This window comes from Hyaena hyaena, unplaced genomic scaffold (assembly GCF_003009895.1).
Source record: "Hyaena hyaena isolate Hyena2069 unplaced genomic scaffold, ASM300989v1 scaffold_20, whole genome shotgun sequence".
Classification (NCBI taxonomy): Eukaryota; Metazoa; Chordata; class Mammalia; order Carnivora; family Hyaenidae; genus Hyaena; species Hyaena hyaena.
Window position 1 is genome coordinate 1,415,034 of NW_024080652.1, and position 13,129 is coordinate 1,428,162.

Genomic DNA, 13,129 nt, shown 5'->3' on the forward strand with positions numbered 1-13,129 from the left:
GACATCGACAGGAGGCTGTGCTCCCTCGGCGGGCTACTGTCCCATTCCCCACTCACCCGGGAAAGGGCGCATGGCTGCCAGTGGTCTGTGGGGAGCGGGTGTGGCGCTGCTACGCACACAAACTCAGTTCTGGGATAGATGACAGTGTGGACCCAAGCCTGTCTGGTGAAGGTGCTCAGCTGGAGATTCGGCCCACAGGCCCTGAAGGACAGAGGCTGTGGGGGCTGAGGACGGGACCTGGGGGCTAGCGGATGCTCACCGTGCAGGACCTTTTCGGCAGGATCATGGGGTGTCTCCCACTTCGTTCAGAGCCCCTCTGACTCCTCGCTTCAGTGCTTCCTCATGGATGCACTGTGCTGGACTCACACCCAGGAATTTCATTCATGGACCATGAACAGAAATGGCATCAGGCTGCTGATCTCAGTGTTCACACGTCTGGTACATAACACACAACACATGCACGCACTCACGTGTCCTATAAGCATGGCTGGCAAGGCTGTGGGATATGAGACCATCTGGGTCACAAAAATTCACGAACTCACTTTATCAGTTTTCTTGTCTGTTACTTCTTGGATCTGCCAGTCAGGCCTCTGCTTCCACCTGCCCCACCTCTATGCCTGCTCTTCCCTGGCCGCCTGGGCCGGGACTTCCACCGTGGCTGATCAGGGCGCCGTAGTCACTCTGCCATCTCTCTGGTCTGGGCCAGTGTGGGGTCGGTCGCTGTCAGGCCCGGCGTCAGGAGGCAGCACTTGCAGACGTCAGAGTGGCTGGCGGAGCCCCCTCTTTATTTACTTTGCTGAGAGTTTTCCTGAGGACTGAACTTTGTCAAATTATTTCAACCGATATGTGAGTCCTGGAGTAAATACAAAAATAAATTCTTCTAGGTCTCGTTTTCTGTCTTGTCACTGGTTTTCAAATTAGGGTAACACGTGCTTCATAAAATGAATTAAAAAGGGCTCCTTCTTCACTCTGAAGAGGTGGCAGAACTGCTGTTCATTGTTCTTTGTTTGGCAGAACTCACCAGTGAAGGCACCTGGGCCTGGACACTTCCGGAAGCTTCCTGACTGTGGATCCCAAGTGTGGAGCAGGTGCAGGGAGAGCTCTACAGCGGTCTGGGTGTGCCAAGGTCGGCCACCGGCACTTGTTCCGATCCTAGTGCCCCCTCCCCAGGTGAGAGGCCATGAAGCCTGGGCCAGGTGCAGTGAGCACTAGGTGCAGACAGAGCTGATCAAGGAGCCCTCACCTGCTGGCTCAAGAAGCAGGCCAAGAAGAAATCTGCTTTCTTCCTTTTCTCATGCTCCCCTCCCCAGGGCCCTGGACAACCCCACGGAGGTACAGGTGTGGCTGGGCGGGCACTAGTATCTTGAAAGCCACAACCTCAAGGAAGAGGGGTGGAACCTCGCCGCTCTCCCTGTTGCACCCCACGGCGTAGGCCTTAGTGCTGATGCCACTGTGGGAAGTGCACAGCAGGGCAGGGAGGGCAATGCCCTGGGTGTCTGACCTGACCAGAGGCCTTAGGGAACCAGAAACCGCGGGGCATCAGGAGAGGGGACCCTGGAGGGCACGCCCGGCACCCACATGGGCCGCAGACAGTGTGCAGGCCCTAAAACTGACCTGGTGTGGAGGCCCAGGGCTCAGAGGGCACGGGAGCCACTGCCTAGGCCCAGCTGCACAGACCGCCTGCTGCAACCAGCCGACGGGATTAACATTCTCCGCGGGACTGCAGAAAGACCTACCATCTCCTATATGGCATTCAAAACCTCTGGAAAACATCTAAAATTAAGCAGCCCTTGAAGAACCAAGAAAACACAAACCTGCTAGGAGACACATAGCCAGCAGGTGCCAAACCCCCAAACACACAGATGCTGGAATGATCAGGCAACACTTTACAGATGCTCACAGGATAGTACTTAGCTTGTCACATCTACTCAGAATCAGTACTGTACCTACAAAACCGGCTGCAGAGGCCACGTCAGCATACAGGCCCCTGGGCCCAAGGTGCTGCTGCTGTCCCCTCCTGTCACCTGTGGTCTGAGTGTCTCACACAGATGGCAGGTCACCCGAATGGCTGCAGATGGCTCATCAGAAACTATAGAGGCCAGAGCTAGAGTGGCAATGTCGATTTCCTCAGTGCTGACAGAGTCCCTGACCCGGAAGCAGCAGGGATGTCCTTTGGGAATAAGTGCACGAGAGGTGTCACCACACAGTGGAGCCCCAGGAACCTGTTATGGCAGGTGTACCCTGGAAGAAACACCTGGGGAACAAATAGCAGGGGAACCTGGGGTTTCAGGAACGGAGAGAAAGCAACAGAATTCTAAATGTCTAGGTAAAAATCATGGACTGTTTTTCTCCTCTTTGAAAGAAGTACGACAGTTAAAAGCAAAAAATGTAACATTTTACAGCGGGGCTTTCAGTGTATATAGAGGAAATACCTGTGACCAGTACCACGTGGGGGTGGGCAGGGGGGAAAACTGTGGTAAGACCTTGGCCTTGGTAAGACCTTGACCTTCCAAGTGGTAAAGTATCAGTTGCAAGACCACTGCAAGTTTCGTGTGTAGATTGTAAGCCCTAGAGAAGTCACTATAGAAAGTATCCAAGGAGATGTAATAAAAAAAAAAAGATAAAATGGAATACTAAAACATGTTCAAATAACCTGGAAATAGGTAGAAATGGGAAAACAGGAATAAAAAGAAGACAAGAAAAACTAATCATAAATAGCAGGCCTAAATCCAAATGTATTAAAAAATTATATTAAATATAAATGGTCTAAGCACATTGATTAAAAAGCAGAATACACAGTCTCACAAAGTACACACAGAACATGTACTAAGATAGCTCAGTACTGGCCATCAGACAAATCTTGAATTAAGAAAAAACACAAGATACTATACAAAGCATATTCCTTAAACATGTAAAGGAATTAAACAGGAAATCAGTAACAGAAAACCACCTGGAAAACCCCCAGGTATTTTGAAATTAGAAACACACTTCTAAATGACGTATGAGTCATAGAAGACAGCTGAAAGGAAATCTGAAAAATTCTGAACTGAACAAATAAAAAGCTATGACATACTAAAATCTGTGGATTCATCTAAAGTAGTCCTCGGATGGAAATTTATAGCACTATACATTTATATTACAAAACAAAAAAAGATCCCAAGTGAGCGATCTAACTTTCTCTTAAACGAAAGAGCAGGAGCCAGAGAAAGCCAGAGCAAGCTGATGAAAGGAAATCACAAGGAAATAAGCAAATAAATAAATAAATAAATAAATAAAAAATAAAATTTGAAAACAAGTATCAATATGGAAAAAAATCAATGAAACCAAAAGCTAGGTCTTTTAAAGACTGATCAAATATATAAATCCCTATCAAAACTTACAAACAAACAAAAGCGAAGACAAACTGCCAAAATCAGAAAAGAAAGAAGGGTAATAGCTATACACTCAGCAAAGATTATAAAATTAATGAGAAATAGTACAAACACTTCTTACTATAAATTTCATGACTTAAATGTAAAGGACCAATTCCTACCAAACCCCCAAAACTGCCACAATTCACCCAAGGAAAAACAGATAACCTGATATTCCTATGGTCTTAGACCACATGGGGCGTGTAATGCAAAGTCACAGACTGGGCGGTTTATCGACACGAACTTGTATTCCTCATGGCTCCAGAGGCCAAGGAGTCTGAAGGTACTGGCAGGTTTGGGGTCTAGTGAGGGTCCAAGTATTGGCTCAGACGGAGAGAGGGAGTGCCCTGGTCCCATTCCTGGGGGCTCCGCCCTCGGTATCTTATCACCGCCCAAGGCCACCTGCTAACACCATTACAGTGGGGGTGAGGGTTGCCATATAAATTTTGTGGGCTGGGGTAGGGGGCCAAACGTTCAATCCACTGCCCCTGTAACTATTCCATGACCCCAATCTATAGATCCAGATGGTGTCCAGCAGGTATCTACAAAACCATTAAAGAAATAATGCCAATTTTACACCATCTCCTCTAGGAAACAGAAGAGGAAGGAACATTTCCCAACCTGTTTCATCATTAGGGATAAGCAAACCAGACAAGGACAAGAGAGCTCGAGACTAATGAGAACAAAGACACAAAAATTACTGATAAAACATTAGCAAGTTGAATCCAGCAACATAAAGAAAGGAAAATATACCACAGGCAAGCGGAATTTATTCCAGGAATACAAGGCTGGTTCAACACTGAAACATTTCACCAGTAACCCTCCCCACTGAGAGTCTGAGAAAGAAAGAGCACATTATCTCATCCACTGATGGAGATACAAACTTTAACATCCAGCATGATCAACACCCTCAGTAAACTGAAGAGTAGAGGGGACTTCCCCAGCCTGACCAAGGGCACCTACACTCGGCCCAACTCACAGCACCACCAGGACCAAATGCCCAGGAGATGAGGAGCAGTTGGGATTCTGGAACAGACAGAACGTGTGCAGAGATGAGGACTGAGGCCGGGGCGCCTTCGCTCACCACGACTCCGCCGAGAGCGCTGGCCCGGGACTAAGGCAAGGACACGAAATGCGGGCTCGCAAGTTTTACAGGAAAATATAAAGCAGTCGCTATCCACAAATGCCATGACTGCAAGGAAAAAAAGAACAAAGACAAAAAAAGAATGAAACCCTCCCCAAATTGATGTGTGAGTTCTGTGAGGCCACAGGCCCCAAGACCAAGCGTGTTTAAACACAGAGCAAGACGGGCTAGAAACGCTAAAAATGCACGCACGCGCACTTAAGATCGGTGTAAGACTTGAAAACAACGGCAAGGTAACACGTAACGACGTACCCGTGGGGGAGTACGCAGACGCCCAGGAACTGCTGATGCCAGAGATGCAGGCAAGCCGGGGCCAGTGCAGACACTCTAGCTGGGGGACACTCACCACCTAAATGTGCCAACTCTCCCCAAGGCGACCTGCAGGCTTAATGGAGTTCTCGAGGAAGCTGTGGTGGGACGCTCCGCTGCACACGCAAGAACAGTGCCCACCAACAGCAGCACCCGTGGGGACGCACGGCCATGGGTCACATGCAGACAGGGGGCGAGGGCCAGGTTTTACAAAGCCAACCACGCGCTCACCAGGGGCCTGGCCCTTTCCTGCCTAGGAGCATGCCTGAGGATGCGGGCCAGCGCTCCCACAAGCAATGGTGTGGCCGTTTCCATGGCCCAAGGTTTGGTAACAGTGTATCTGGGAGTACGTTCAGGGCCGACATCAGCTGCTTTGAAGCCTCTTTGGCGAGGTTCATTTCTGCCCCAAGAATTACACCACTCAGGCACTGGCCAGCTGCTTCACAGACACAGCCTTCCTTCCCTTCCCACCTGCTGCCAGGCTGGGGGGTGGAGGTTGTCCTGCAGGGCAAGGGGGTCAGGAACACCCTGGACTGGGACCCTCCTGCAGCTCCCAGGACTTATCTGGGGTGCGGGATGGAGGCAGCGGGAGAGACCTACACTGCTCTCCGGGTCGTCTGGGCATGCTAGTCTCTTCCCACCGGGATGGCGCATTCCTGGCTGGCACAGGGCTGGGCACATGTTGGGGGGGCAAGGTCAGGTGACCCCTGCCAGGAACACCAGCCCGCAAAGTTCAGTGGAAGCCCGTGCCTGGCCACCTTGGTCTGCCTGCTCCGAGGCCAATTCCCACAGCTCTTCACTCGCTCTGTCCTGAGGGCAGGGACAGGCCCCCTGATGCCGAGGGGTCCAGCAGGTGTAGAGTGTTGCCGGCTAACGGAGCATGTGTCTCTGCCTTCAGGGCCTCAGGGAGGCCAGCCAGTCTCCTCCATGCTGGCACCACACCCTCACGGACAATGAGGCAATGGAAGCCGGGTGTGGCTGTCTTGTCTGAGGGCATGGGGGCAGCAGTGACGCAGCCCGTGTCTCATGGAGTCAGTGTTGAGATTTCTGCCACTCCGCGGCGCCCAGCACCTAGGGAGTTAACTCTTGGCCCATGACCCGGGGACCTTCCCGCTTGCCCCGGCTGAGCCAGCGCTGGCCAGAGCAGGAAGGGGGAGGCCTCGTAAGCCTACAGACAGGATGGATGGTGAGGGAAGAAGAAAACTGCTCTTTGCGCCCCAGCCCCCGTGGTGCGAGAGAGTACACCAGTCTACCTCTTTGGGCAGAGCGGTGGGCTCTGGGGAGGAGCCATGGCACCCCAGCACCAAGCAGGGAGGAGCCACCACGCCCTACCACCCACACAACCAGGCAGCGACAAACTTGATCACCTTCACTGTGTTGCTGATGAGATTAGAGTACTTTAATATTAATGAATTACCTAATTAAGCTGCAATTAATAATCTCCCTGGCCCAGCCTGGGTACCGCAGGGGACTGTGTGAGGAGCCAAGAGCCGGGTGGGGGGTTTCTGAGGACTCAGGTGCCTGTCCCCCTGCCAACCCAGGGCACCAGGCCCTGCTCTGGGTTGTTGAGCAGGTCCTTGGCCAAAGATGAGGAAGAACCGGCACCACCTTTGCCCGTGCAGTAGGTCGCCACCCCGGCTAGCCCGATGGGTCTGTCTCCTCCTACTTAGCAAAGCTGCTCTCCCATCTCTGGTCCAGCTGCCCCCCAGCCCCCAAAGCCACGGCACCCCTGCTCCATCCAAGGGCTGTGCTCCCCTGCAGGGGAGCCTGGGGGCCACTGCATTTCGTAATATCCGCTCAGAGGCCATGTCTGTGCACGGCAGATAGGAACTCGTCTGGACCACCAGCACCTTCATGTTGTCTGCTGGGGGACAGGCCACATTCCCATCAGGTCCATCGGTCTGTGCTAACCCCAGGGTGCCTGAGGGCGGGGGCCACCGCACGCATTTCTGCCTCACCTCTGTCCAGGACGCCCCCAGCAACACCGTCCACACCGCCACAGGCCTGGGCACGGGGAGGGCCCCCACTCGCGGTGACAGGGCGGGCCGGCCTGAGAGGCCAGGGTGGAGGGTGGTGACGTCGGGAGCGCCAGACACTCTGGCCTGGGGCCTGTGGGCACCAAGGCTTCTGCAGACTTTGCAGACAGCCCTGAGCCTCGCAGGTAGGAGCAGAGAAGCAGGGCCTCCGAAGAGGCCAGTGTCAGGTCATCACACCAGCTGAGCGCCCACCACCCATTCAATAGCGTGTGGGCCATCTGTCTACCCTGGTGCTGAAGCACCGTCTGGGAGGCACCTCACGGTTCCTCTAACATGTGCTCTGGGGGCCCAAGCTGCTGCGGGGAAGAGTAGAGCCCTGTGGGGCTGGGGTCCCACGACCAGGGTCACTGTGCAGCATCAGCTACTCCTCCTACAGAGGACAAAGGTGGCGCACTCAGTGGAGTGTCCCTGAGAGGGGCCCAGCCACACCCACACACCCCGACCTCCACCAACCCTGGCAGTGGCCTGGTGACCCTGTGCCACGAGAAGGGCACAGTGACCCACTGCTTCCTCACCTGTACTCCCTGGTCAGCCGGCCACTGCTGGGTCCAGCGGGGGACCTCTGAGCACTGCCCCCACTCCTCTGCCCCAACCCCCCCCCCCCCAGCCACCCTTCCAAGTGCCACTCGGAGCCTCGGTGCAGCAGGCACCCTCCGGCATTCATGAGCCTGCCCTGCAGTGCCTTTTGCACTCCAGGCTTTGCTTTTAGGCCAACTGCCCCTCACGGGTTTTAGAGTCCAGCGGGGAACAGGCCCTCCCTCCTCCTTCCTCTGGGCCACGGCTCCACCTGCTGGTCGGTTACTTGGGTCCTAAGTCCATTTGTGGAGGAGCCGCCTGGGGCTTTTGGCTGTGGCGATGCCCGCCGCCCCCCGCGCCCCGCCCCGGCCTCCTTCCTCGGACACCATGCCTTGATTGGCTCGCTTCAGGGCCCCACACCGTCCTGACTGGAGCCAGCAGAGCACAACCAACCCGGCAGTGTGTCCACGCTGCAGCGCCTGACCGTTCGGCGGGAACCGAGAGCCGTGACCTGGGCACGCTGCCTCTCGAGAGACTGGAAAGCTCGAATTCTGCAACCCCATCTGTCTGAAGAAGTTCCAGCACCTTCTGATGGGTCTCAGCTGGTGCCCGCCGCTCTCTTACCCGGGCCTCCTGTGTCCAGTCTCCCTTCCTGGCTCCTGCCCCCGTTTCATGGCGCACATCCTCCACGGCCTCGTGAGAAAGGGGGCAGTGAGGGAGGGGGCGCTCCACACGTGGCCCACGAGGAACCAAAATGAACTGCTCCCTCAGGTGGGCATGGCGGACTCCCGGGGTCCTCCCTCACCCTCTCTCCCTGCTTTCATCTGTCCTTCTGCCCTTTCTCACATAAACACCCCAATTTATAAGGTCCTTTGTTTAGATGTGCATTTTACTCTTTGATGTTTTTAACTTCCAAAAGTTCATGTGCTTCCTCTTTGAAGACGTTTGTTAAATTTTCTTTTTTAATGTTTATTTTTGAGAGAGAGGGAAACACAGAATCCGAAGCAGGCTCCAGGCTCTGAGCTGTCAGCACAGAGCCTGATGCGGGGCTCAAACTCACAGACTGTGAGTTTATGACCTGAGCTGAAGTTGGACTCTTAACCAACTGAACCAGCCAGGTGCCCCCAAATGTTTTTTTAAAATGCAGTATCCTCCTTTGGGTCTGAAGATGACCGTGGACAATCGCCAGAGGCTTCCTCATCCCCTGGTTGTGCTGTCCCCGCCCTCAATGCCAGACCACCCTGGGGGCCCTCTCACAAGGAGGGTGAGCCGTGGGTCCCGCTGGGGACAGGCCTGGACGGGCTTCCAATGTCAGATTCCACAACAGGAGCCCACCCAGAGGGCGTTTTGGGGGGTGATGGGAGAGAGGGGTGGGCTGGGGCGGTGGTCTCAAAACCACGTGCACCCCTCTGTGTTGGCTCTGGGGCTCCTGTCCAGGGACCCTCTGAGGGCCCCTCCCCCCAGGGTCTCTGACCCAGCAGGCCTGGCATGGAGCCCGAAGTCCTGGGCTCCTAACGAGTTCCTGGGGAGGCGCTGCCCGTGTGGGGCCTGCCTGTGTGGACTCAGGGCTCCAGGAGAGTAGCCCTAGTTCTCAGTCTGCTGGGTTCATTTTTGCCAGGGGAGGGGCGAGTGCCTACTGGGGTGGAAGGTGGGGGGTGGGGGGAGACGTGCCTCGGAATGACACTCTCTGGCAAGCACCTTTCCTCCTCTTCCTCTCTGCCTGTTACCATCCCTGCCTGGGGCCACTGGCCACATCTGGCCTGGGGGCTCCAGGGGCACCGCTCAGACTGGCTCTTGGCTCTACCACTTTGGCCCGTGAACCAGCCACACAACAGCTTCCCAGGTTCCAGAAGTCTGTTGTGTTGTCCTCTCTCTGGGGTTACATCCAGGCTGGGGCCCCTCTCCTGGCCACATGCTGCTGCCAAGAGGGTGTGGGTGCCCCCGGCCTGGTGTCCCCACAGGGCCCCACAGCGCGTGGTGGCCATGGGCAGGCTGGGCCCCCGGAACGCTCCCCGCCTTTGCTGGTGGCCCTTTCCTGTGCCCTTGCAGGGTGGCTCCAGTGCGAGAATAGGAGGGCAACTTCCCTGCATGGGGGGTGACAGGCCTCGGGGAAGCTGCTCTGATGTACGGAGCTGCAGAGTGAGGCCATGTCACAATGGGCAGCCCCTTGCATCTGTGCTCCCCCTCCCCACCGCTGCCGCTGGCCTCTGTGCAGGGGACTCTGGCTCCTGTGAAAGGTACTCAGGCCCATGAAAGATGGTCCCCATTTCTGCGGACTAATGCATTTACTTACGATTAATGGGACACATATAAGCCGGGAAACAGCATTCATCTGTGTGTGTGGAGGCTGTGAAGAGTCGAGCCCCGTGTTTCCCCACTGCTGCCTGAGTCACCTGCAGGGGCGCTCATCCCAGGCCCTCCCGTGGCCCGCTGCCCGTAGGACGGTGCCCGGTGCCTACCTGCCACCTCCTTGGGTGAGGGCAGACCCGCGGCGGCCTCCAGGTCGGCGGGGACGGGGCCACCCCGCTCCAGGGCGCGCACGAGCTCCCGCAGCCGCTCGCACTCCTCCTGCAGCTGGGCCTGGTCCTCGCGCAGCCGCTGCCTCGCCGCGCTGGCTGGGTTCATGCTCATGTGTAGCACTTTGGTTCTGCTCTGGTCGTAGCTGCCCTGTGGGACCACGGGGCAGGTCAGCACAGCCCGCACCCCCGAGTGAGGGACTGCCGGGCCCTCCCCTGGCCTTGTGCCCTGCTTGGCAGGGTGACAGGGCCACTGCGCACCTGGAGTGGCAGGAACTTCTAACCGGGAAAACCAGGAAACCCCCTTCCGGATTCTCACAGGACAACTATAAAGGCAAACTGGGAGGGGTGTCTCAAATGTGCTACACTTCACACAACGCTCTACCGACTAATGTTCCAAAGATTGGGGGCCTCCTTGCTACCACACGCCCTGCTGGCTCAAGGTCTGCAGATTTAAAAATGAACACAAAACTCAGAGATAAACTGGGGCGCCTGGTGGCTCAGTCGGTTAAGTGTCCGACTTCGGCTCAGGCCATGATCTAACAGTCTGTGGGTTTGAGCTCTGTGCTGACAGCTCAGAGCCTGAGGCCTGCTTCGGATTCTGTGTCTCCCTCTCTCTCTGCCCCTGCCCTGCTCGTGCTCCGTGTCTGTGTCTCTCAAAAATAAATAAATGTTACGAGAAAAATCATAGAGATAAACTGTGAGGGGAGCTCAGAGTCCCCACATGGCTGGGCCCTGTGTCACTGTTACCAACACCCCAAAGGCCCCAGCTGTCACCAACTAACCAGTGTGGACGCTGACCTCACTCACCAGGAGAGACCCCTGTCTACAAACATTTCCAAATGCAACCACCCGAGTCTATATTAAACTAAGCATGCGTTCCTGACCTCCACAACCCGACACGAGGCAGCCCAGCCCCCACCCAGTTTGGGTCTGGCAGCTGCGTGCAGAGGGCAAGAAACAGCCTCTCAGGCTCCCGGGTGCTGAGGTTGGCCCCTCCTGCCCCCACGAGCCCTAAGGTGGTTGTTCTCCCACATTCCAGAGTCCGTCTTGGGCCCTGGCCTTGCGATGCTTCTGAAGTCCCGCACACACCAATGTTCAGCGTGTGCTGTGAACTCAGGGCCTCTGGCGAATGCAGGCATGAGTCCGCCAGTACGGTGTCAGAGTCCCGGCCTGGGTGTCCGGGCACCACTCATGCACCGCTCTGGCCATCTAGCTCTTCCAGGACACGGTCAGCTGGAGCCGTTTCAAACGCGCTTCCTCACTTTGCAACACTTGGCGACATGCAGTGCAGGCTCCACTGCGGCTTTTGGCGGCCTGCTAGCTCATTTCTATGCTGCGCTGAATAACATGGCCTCGTACTATGCACCAGTTCGTGGGTCTACTCGCTTCCAAGGGACACCTTAGAAGCTTCTAGTTTCGACAGTTATAGGTAAGTTGCTATAGACGGTCCCATGCAGGTTTTGTGTGGACACAGGATTTCAAACAACTACACCCAGTTCCTCTGCTGCTTCACGCACCCGCCTCCACGGGGGTCCCGGTGCCCCTGGCCACCCCATGGGAGAGCCCTCGCTTGGCCAGCAGGCCCACCTCAAAAGCCCTCTCTGCTGCTCCTGCCTGCCCGCCAGCTGCTGCCGCCCCGGGGAGCAGACACGAGCCCCACTCCCGCCAGTGCAGAATCTCCTCTGCCTGACCAGTGTGAGCATGGCCTTGGGACCTGGGTGAGGCCAACCATTTTCCTGAAGTTTAATCTTCAGGAACAGGGAAAGAAGCTTCCTCTTTCCAGAAGCCGCAGCTGGGACACTGAAGGCCTCACTGTCTTCGACGAATCCCGTCTCTCCCCTCTCGACCTGGAAGAGGCCTGCCCGCCATGGGGAAACAAGATCATCTCTGCAGAGACGGAGAGCGAACAAGGCCCGGCGCCAGTACGCAATGATGCACGCAGGGCCCAGAGAGCCATGCAGCCTGCTGCCACCCACCATGGCTGTGGGACCTCCGGGCAGACACCAGGACACGTTACAGTCCTCAGCAGCACCGACTGCGAGCCACCGACACACAGACAGAGACCAAGAGAAAGGGTGTGCCGGGTCAATAGAACAATTCAATTTTTAAAATGGGCAAAAAACGTGAACAGGCACTTGACAAAAGGACATGTTCAAATGGACAGCAATGCGTGAAATGGAGCTCAAATCAATCGTCAGACCAAAGCCAATTAAAATGGCACTGAGATGCTGGGTCTTCTCCCCACATGCTCAACCGGCACTGACCCAATGGGAATAGCCAGCGGCAAGGGCACAGAGAGGCCAGAGCTCATCCTGGCGAGGATGGGAACTGGTGTGGCGCTGAGACAGCCATGTGGCAGTGCGGCTCCTCTGACGGCCTGCAACTCGAAGCCTCACACAAATGTCAGCAGGGAGTCAGGCACCAACAGGTCCACGCCGACCAGACACAGTGTGTGGCCCCCCACACAGAAGAAGGGATGAGCACCTACAGGCACAAGCAACAGTGTTGAGGGTCACCATTGACGCTGACAGAACAAGTCAGACGCAGTGGAGGCACAGCCTGCAAAAGCGGGCCAGAGCACTCTGTGGCACTGGAGGTCAGGGGGAGCTGCCTGGGAATGTAGGTGGGGCAGCAGGGGGCCCCCGAGGCATTTGTGAAGTTCTGTTTCTGGCTCTGGAAGCTGGTCACCAGCATGGCCAGTTAATGGAAACTCACTTCCGGTGTCCTGCCTGGTGCTGTGATAAGAAGGTGCTCCTGGACACAAGGACTGTCCAGACACCCCTGGGGAACCCACCAATCGATTCCACCAGGGTCCAGTCTTGTTCAGTAAGGAGACCAGATACACAGGTGCACAGATGCACACTCACACTGTGCCCACAGACAAACATGTGCATGCACACACGTGTGCACACATACATATACCCACACATACACACTGGCGTGCACACACGTCTGCCCATAGATATACACGTGCATGGACATACGCACAGATATACACTCACATGCACACACATGCAGATACATACAAACACACATTCACATATGTACACATACCTACTCACATGCAGGCACACAAGCTCATGCACACACATGCACAGGACATGTGTGCACACATGTGTGCAAGGCAAGCCACACATGTGCACACACACACATACTCCTAGCACACACACACACGTGTACACTGACAAGGGTACA

At 55.7% G+C, this 13,129-nt stretch overlaps 1 protein-coding gene across 3 annotated transcripts in view; it reads right to left on the reverse strand.

Moving 5' to 3' along the window:
- The window catches only part of MAD1L1 (mitotic arrest deficient 1 like 1), a 304,019-nt gene that overhangs the window by 59,667 nt on the left and 231,223 nt on the right, over positions 1–13,129 (reverse strand). For 2 of the 3 annotated variants that reach the window (XM_039226018.1, XM_039226019.1), the window contains exons 16-17: positions 9,875–10,082; positions 4,495–4,602 (exon numbers count right to left, since the gene is read on the reverse strand). In XM_039226018.1, coding sequence (XP_039081949.1) covers positions 4,495–4,602; positions 9,875–10,082 — 316 coding nt within the window. The remainder of the gene's footprint in view (positions 1–4,494; positions 4,603–9,874; positions 10,083–13,129) is intronic. The other variant, XM_039226020.1, reaches the window with a different exon arrangement.